The sequence below is a fragment of the Rhincodon typus genome, chromosome 41 (genome assembly GCF_021869965.1).
Source record: "Rhincodon typus isolate 14 chromosome 41, sRhiTyp1.1, whole genome shotgun sequence".
Lineage (NCBI taxonomy): Eukaryota > Metazoa > Chordata > Chondrichthyes > Orectolobiformes > Rhincodontidae > Rhincodon > Rhincodon typus.
In genome coordinates this window covers 2,659,567-2,667,906 of record NC_063372.1, presented here as the reverse complement: position 1 = coordinate 2,667,906, position 8,340 = coordinate 2,659,567, and the positions used below count along the sequence as shown (strand labels likewise).

Genomic DNA, 8,340 nt, shown 5'->3' with positions numbered 1-8,340 from the left:
CAACTTTTACAGGCTCAAGCCAGCATCATTATATTTTGATGAATTCTATCCACCATGGATTCCCTCGGGGGGTTGAATGTCTGTCCCTCATACTTTGAGGTTGTTCTGTTTAGCTCGACTGCTCCTGTTCTAAGCCTGCTCTATCTTATACTGATCAAAGACTAACTTTCCCTGACTATATTCTGTAAACCTTTTATTTACATTCTGATATCTATTGTACTGATTACGGTTCTCTAGTACAATGTTCTTCTCTTCTTCAGCTACAGACAACATGTGACTGTTAATGTCAGAGTGGTATCACCGTGTACATCATCATCGTCGTTAACTTCTTCATTTCCAATTTTTCTCCATTGAGCAATTTCCCTCTCTCTGGCGGGAGTAATGGCAAGAAAGTTGGAAAATACAGCGAGGATGAAAAAATCAAATTCTCAATGTCGTGAACCGTTTCCCCTTGGGGCGGAAATGGTGACTTCAGAACCTCACCATTGAACAATAACGACATTATTTCAATGCCTTAGCATGTCATGAAAGCCTTAACTTTCCACTTAATTCCATTTTCCTTCACTGAGAAACGAAATGGCACAAATTCCTGACCTGCAAGTCCAAGCAGGTACCTTGCAGCTACAGTTCACTGAATGTGTGTCCCAGCCATCACAGAGTCATACAGCACGGAAGCAGACCCTTCGGTCCAACCGGTCCATGCTGATCATAATCCCAAACTAAACTAGTCCCACTTGTCTGCACCCTGCCCATATCCCTCAAGACCTTTCCTGTTCATGTACTTATCCAAATATCTTTTAAATGTTGGAACTGTACCCGCATCCACCGCTTCCTCAGGAAGTTCATTCCACACGCGAACCACCCTCTGTGTAAAAAAAAAACATTTGCCCCTTGTGTCTTTTGTAAATCTCTCTCCTCTCACCTTAAAAATGTGCCCCTTAGTCCTAAAATGCCCCATTCTAGGGAAAAGACAATTACCATTGACCCTATCTCTACTCCTCATGATTTTATAAACTTCTATGAGGTCACCTCTCAACCTCCTATGCTTCATTGAAAAATTTACAGCCTATCCAGCCTTTCTTTATAATTCAAACCTTCCATACCCTGTTTCCATGGACTCTATCCTCCTCAATCTTTCACCCATGCAAATGGTCATTGGCTAGCCACCAACCTCACCACATCATTGTACCTGCTGTCAGATCAACTCACACACTACTTCAGCCCTTCAACATTCCACTTTGGAGCTCAGGAACACATCAGATTTGCCTGCTTCTGCCAGGTTGTTTTGCACAGAAGGACAAACACAAATCTCATGCATCTGCACAGGATGTATCTTATGGTTCTTCGTTTCATTTCTTAGCATTCACTCACTTTGTGCTTATCTGGAAGCTGCCAGCCTCTGTGTACTTCACATTCCCTTAATGCACACTCCACAGACTCATGGGCTGCCTACCCCTGTAGCTTATGTTGCCTTTTGCACAGAGGGAGAGACAGGCAGCTTGTGACAGTGGGGAGCACTGAACAGTCAAACATATCGCTATGATGTAGTTTTTTGAATAAAGTACATTGATTATCCCATGTCATACTTTGATGTGTTTTAGATGTATTAAGCACAGGAAATTAGCAATTTTGCACTCTCAAGGCTTAATTACGGATAGGGAATTGTTTCTCAGACTTAATCAACAATTGTCCAGTTAGAAATATAGAAAATAGGATTAAGAGTGGGCCATTCGTCTCTTCAAGCCTGCTCCACCATTCAGTACAATCTTATCTGATCATCCAACTCAGCCCCCTGTTCCTGTTTTCTCCCCATATCCCACGATCCCTTTAGCCCTAAGAATTATACCTAAAGCCTTCTTGAAAACTTTCAATGTTTTGGCATCAATCACTTTTTATGGCAGCAAATTCCACAGGCTCACCACTGTCTGGATGAAAACATTTCTTCTCATCTCAGTCCTAAATGGTCAATCCTTAGACTGTAACCCTTGGTTCTGGACTCCCCGCTCATCGGGAACTTCATTCCTGAATTTACTCTGTCTAATCCTGTTAGAATTCTATAGGTTTCGATGAGATCCCTCTGTCATTCTTCTAAACTCCAGTGAATATAATTCTAATCGATCCAGTCTATTTTCATATGTCAGTCCTGCCATCCCAGGAATCAGTCTGGTAAATCTTCTTTGCACTCCCTCCATTGCCAGAACATCCTTCCTCAGATAAGGAAACTAAAATGGCACACAGTACTCCAGGTGTGGTCTCCCTCAAGCCCTGTATAATTGCAGCAAGCCATCCCTGCTCCTGCATTCGAAACATCTCACTATGAAGGCCAACATCCCATTTACCTTCTTCACCTCCTGCTGCCCCTGCAGGCTTACTTTCAGTGACTGGTGTACGAGGACACCCAGGTTTCATTGCACCTCCCCCTTTCCCAATCTATCACTGTTCAGATCATAATCTGCCTTCCTGTTTTTGCTCCCAAAATGGATAACCTCAAATTTACCCACATTATACTGCATCTGCCATGCATTTGCCCACTCATTCAATGTGTCCAAATCACACTGAAGTATCTCTGCATCCTCTCACCCAGCTTTGTGTTGTCTGCAAACTTGAAGATATTATATTGAGTTCCCTCACCTAAATCATTAATATATATTTGGAATGGCAGGGATCCAAGCACTGACCCCTGTGGTGTACCACCTTAGGCTGCCACTCAGAAAAAGACTCATTTATTCCTTCAGAGATAGTAGGAACTGCCGATGCTGGAGAATCTGTGTGTTTCCTGTCTGCCAACCTGTTCTCTGTCTATTTCAGGACACTACCCTCAATCCCATGTGTTTTAATTTTACACACTAGTCTTTTATATGGGACTTCAGCAAAAGCTTTCTGAAAGTGCAACTCAACCACGTCTACTCGCTCCCACTTATCAACTCTACTAGTTACATACTTGAAAAATTCCAGTAGATTTGCCAAGCATGATTTCCTTTTCGTAAATCCATGTTGACTTTGTCTGATCCTGTCACTGTTTTCCAAGTGCTCTGCTATTACATCTTTTATAATGGACTCTAGCATTTCCCCCATGACCATAGTCAAGCTAACTGGTCTGTAATTCCCAATTTTCTCTCTATCCTCTTTTTAAATAGTGGTGTTTCATTGGAGGGTAGCTAATCTGTAGGAACTGTTCCAGAGTCTATAGAATCTTGAAAGATGACGATCATTATTTCTAGGGGCACCTCATTAATTACAAGGGTAGTAGATTATCAAGCCCGGGGGATTTATTGGCCTTCAATCCATCAATTTGCCCAACACCATTTCCCTACTAATACTGATTTCCTTCAGTTCCTCCCTCTCACTGGACCCTATTTTCCCCCGCATTTTGGGACATTATTGATGCGCTCGTTGTGAATTTAACTGGTTTGTCATCTCTTTGTTCCTGGTTATAATGTACCTGTTTCTGACTAAGGGATCTACATTTGTCTTTACTAATCTTTTTCCCTTCACATGCCTGTAGAAACTTTGACAATCAGTTTATGTGTTCCCTGCAAGGTTACTCTTGTACTCGATTTCCCTTCTCTTCATCGATCCCTTGGTCATCCTTTGCTGAAATCTAAATTGCTCCCAATTCTCAGGTCTGCTGCTCTTAGCCAGTTTTTATGTCACTTCCTTGGATGTAATACTATCGCTAATTTCCCTTGTTAGTAATGGTCAAGCCACTCTTTCTGTTTTGTTTTTGTGGTGAACAGGAATGAACAATTGTTGCAGTTCATCTTGCGCTTTTTCATTGTTTACCATTGCTTTTTCACTGTCATCCCCTAACCCTGATTTATCATATTCTGCTCACAAATCATACCATCCTAATTTCCTTTATTTAGATTCAGGACCCTAGTCTCAGAATCATCTACATCATTCTCCATCTTAATGAAGAATTCTGTCATATTATGGTCACTCTTCCCCAAAGGCCCTCACACAGCTAGATTGCCAAGTACTGTTTCCTCATTACACAACACCCAGACCAGGATGGTCTGTTCTCTGGTTAGTTCTATTGATCCAGTAAACCATCCTGCACACACTCCAGGAATTCTTCTGATATGGTGTTGATACTGATTTGACCAATCATAATGCAGATTAAAGTCACCCACAATTGCAGCTGAATCCTTGTTGCCTGCATCTCTAAATTTCCTGTTTAATGCCTTCCATAATATTACACTACAATTTGGGGGTATGTATACAAACGCTACTATCATTTTCTCCCCTTGCTGTTTCTAAACTCTATCCATACAGATTCCACTTCACCAGGGCTAATATCCTTCCTCACTATTGCGTTAATGTCCTCTTTTACAAGCAATGCTCTCCCATCTTCTTTTCCTCCTTGTCTGTCCTAAATGCCTGTCAATATTCTGCAGCCATGTCTCCATATTGCCAACTATATCAGACCCGCTTATATCTGTTTGTGTGACTAATTTATCCCCTTTATTGCGAATGGTCTGCGCATTAAGACACAAGGCCTCAAGGCTTGTCTTCTTAACATTCTAAGTCCAATTCACATTATTTTGCACTGTGGCCTTATTTGATTCTTACTTTCTTTCAGTCACTCACCTCACCTCTGGAATTCAGCTCTTTTGTCCATGTTTGAACCAAGGCTGTAATGAGGTCAGGAGCTGAGTGGCCCTGGTGTCAAATTAGGTGTCACTGAGCAGGTGCTGCTTGATAGCACTGTTGATGACATCTTCCATCACTTTACTGATGATTGAGAGTATACTAATGGGGCAGTAATTGGCCGGGTTGGAATTGTCCTGCTTTTTGTGTATAGCACATACCTCATGTTGTCGGGTAGATGCCAGTGTTGTAACTATTGGAAGAGCTTGGCTAGGGGAGCAGCAAGTTCTGGAGCACAAATCTTCAATGCTATAGTTAGAATGTTGTCAGGGTGTTTGCTGTATCCAGCGCCTCCAATGGTTTCTTGATGTCACATGAAGTGAATCAAATTGGCTGAAGACTGGTATTTGTAATGCTGGAGACCACTGGAGGAGGCCGAGATGGATCAGTTAAAAATTAACCCCTGAAAAGTGCGTTTGCAAATTGAAAACACAATTGATGAGGCGCACGCCTTTCTGATATTGCTGTAAAGGTAAGACAGACCAACAGAGTTCTGGGCTGTCAATACAATATATAAACAGTTCCTTTCAAACATTCAGCTATTCTGCTATTACTTACAACCCATTGTTAGCCACTAATAGTCCCCATTAATAGCTATTCACCCTCCTAGCCAGATCATTATCCACTCCTTTGTCTCTCTAACTGTTCTTTTTTCTCTTTTGGGCTCTACCCCACCTATTGTTTACTCCTTACTCTCTCCCTACCTTCTGCATATGAACTGACATTTTCCTAGCTACCATCAGTTCTGGGGAAGGGTCACTGGACCAGAAATGTTAACTCTGATTTCTCTTCGCAGATGATGCCAGACCTGCTGAGTTTTTCCAGCAATTTCTGTTTATGTTCCTTTCAAAAGTTCATTCAATATGAACTTTAGCCATTGACAAAACCCAGTGTTAGTGACAAAGTGCAGAGGTAGGTACCGTATTTATTCATGTAAAACTCAAATTGTTGAGCCCAAATTGTTTTAGGCCAAAAGTCATGGGGTTGACTTTTACACGGGTCACATTTTATTTGTGCCCAAGTGAAATCCAAAAATGACTATCACCATGTAAACTAACAAGGCTGAAAAATTCATATTCATTGTCATTCATAATCTGCTGTCCTTAAAAATTTGAATAACTAAAAAGAAAACTTAAAAACTAGAAATATTTTAAGCATTTTCATACCAATACTCATTATCATTACAGTGAAATTAGATCATTAACATCTTCAGGATTATACTGTGATTCTGAATTTTTTGGGACTTGATTCCATGAATAAAGTAGAATCACGTTTACACATATGTCAAAATCTTGGAGTCAACTTGTACATAGAATCCTTACAGTGTGGAACCAGGCCATTCAGCCCATCGAGTCCACACCGACCCTCCAAAGACCATCCCACTCAGACCCATCCCCCTACCCTATCTCTGTAACACTGCATTTCCCATAGCTAACCCACCTAGCCTGCACATCCCTGGACACTATGGACAATTTAAACACAGCCAATCCACCTAAGCTGCATGTCTTTGAACATGAGATCAACTTTCACAGTATACAGTAAATCCTTTAAAACATTTTCCTGTAACTCGTGTCCAAATATTTGTTCATCCATAGGTAATAACTTTTGCAAAAACATAAGAGACCGATGATATCAAACAGTCTGACAACATTATCCAACAGTTCATTGTAATTGCAGGTCACCTAGTTCTCCTATTTCAGCACTTTCACACTGCTGGGCTTGTCTCTAACAGAACAATAATTCTGTATACCCGTTCTCTTTGTCCTCCCTCTGTCAAAACTCCCCACTGCCAGTGGTTCTCAAAGCCTTCTTAGAATTCTGTGCATTGGTTATTCTTAGCCAGGTTTCTCAATACAGTCCAAAAGCTCAAAATGTTGGAAGTGCTAAGTCAATTTTGCTCAATCCTTTTGAAGTTCTTCCTCCTGTGTGCTGTTTCTCTCCAAAGCTAGAATTCTTAAACTTCTATTGCCTGTTTTTGAACTCCTGGTATTTCAGGAGTCTCAACATGTCTGGATGTGTCTCGCTGCACTCCACTTAGAACCTGTAGCTGCTTGGTCAAGTGACTTGTAGCAGCCATATTTTTTAGCTTCTTGGGTTCAATTAGAGTCAGTTAGTTTTTAAAAAATATCAATAATGTCATCAAGCCTTTGCTCATGACAGCAGCACTACAGACAGTCTGCATTTTTAACAAGTGAGATTGTCCTCCTGTTAACAGTGAAACTGAAGTTTTTGAGAAGATTTGTAGCTCAGGTTGTGGATGAGGTTGTAGACTTGTTTGGTGAACCGGTGTGTTTGATTGCAGACATTTCGTCACCCTGCTAGGTTTTTGAAAAGATTTGTAGCTTGGGTTGTGGATGAGGAGGCACACTGACGATGTTACGTAGCAGGGTGACGAAATGTCTGCTATCAAACACATCGGCTCGGCGAGCAAGTCTACAACTTCAGTGAAACTGAAGCTTTAAGCATCTTGTGGATTCATCATAATGTCCTTGCAGCTTGAGCCCCACATTGATGTCTCTTTGATAAACAGTGGGTCTGTCATTTTGAATGAAGTCAAATGCAGTTAGAAACTAGACATCAGTTACCTATCAAATGCTGTCCTTACAACTCTGCAGTTAGTATTGCAACTGCAATATATCAATCCAGAGTTGTGAAAATTGAGAAGCATGGTGATCTTTCTCTTCGCTGATAACAGAGTGAGAAGTAGTTTGTGACTTTGGGTCGTTCTGCAGAATTTCACACTGTTAGCCAATACTTCTCTCATGAAGCTCCAATCCTACAGGTATTGCTCTCCTTCCTTCTTTATACGCACTTTGGAGAAGTTACTGGTGCCTCACTGGCTGGGCCTCCAGCATCTATTGCTTCTCTCCATCTGCCTGAAAAACACTGAATACAGGATGCCTTTGGAAAGACCTTTGCAGTTCAGTAGTCTTTCTGAACACTCTGAGAGAGCTGGAAATTCAAAACCTCTCTGTTTCAGAAACCCACAGGACTCTGTTCAGGAAGATAAAGCTGAAAACTTTGGAAATTCCAAATCATGCCAGTATTAGATGACTGTTGGCCCTCTATGCCTGGGTTTCTCAGCATCCAGAAAGCCAGTGTAAATCCAGCAAATGTATAATCTGTCTAGTTTGGGGCCAGAGTTGTGTCAATGAATGACATTGGTTTATAACAAAGAAACCAGACACTTATCCTGAATTCCCTTCATAGTTCATCCTGAAACTCATCATTAAATCATACTTACACTGTTATTTCAACTTAGATATTAGGCAAATTTCCATCTCTGACCTTGGCAGTAATAGTCAACAGGAGTTTAGAATTTTGGTCTGTAAGGCCTTGATTTTAACTTTCAGCAGGCTGTGGCAGGCGGCAAATGATCCTCACCACAGCAGCATGAGACTGGGTCTCATTTGTTTGTCCCTAGTCGGTTTCCCACCCAAAACCTGGAAAGTAGTTGAGGCTGGTAGGCAGGCAGGAATACCAAACTGGGCAGCAGGATGAACTGTGCCCTGGATTTGTATAAATTGCCTGCTTCACCTAGCCCCACAAATAATTTTTTTTAAAAAAAATGCTAAAAGGACTTAGCTTGCCTGGCCCCATACACCCCTCCCCGTTAGGATTTGGATCACTGTCCAGATCTCCAATTACATGAGACAACAAGGTGCAGAGCTGGATGAACACAGCAGGCCA

General features: G+C 41.5%; 1 protein-coding gene across 1 annotated transcript in view; it reads right to left on the bottom strand.

Moving 5' to 3' along the window:
* Positions 1-6,604: 6,604 nt before the first annotated feature.
* The window catches only part of LOC109925716 (POU domain, class 6, transcription factor 1-like), a 66,587-nt gene continuing 64,851 nt past the window's right edge, over positions 6,605-8,340 (bottom strand). The window contains exon 7 of the mRNA XM_048618835.1: positions 6,605-6,739. Within this exon, the coding sequence (XP_048474792.1) occupies positions 6,605-6,739 (135 nt within the window). The remainder of the gene's footprint in view (positions 6,740-8,340) is intronic.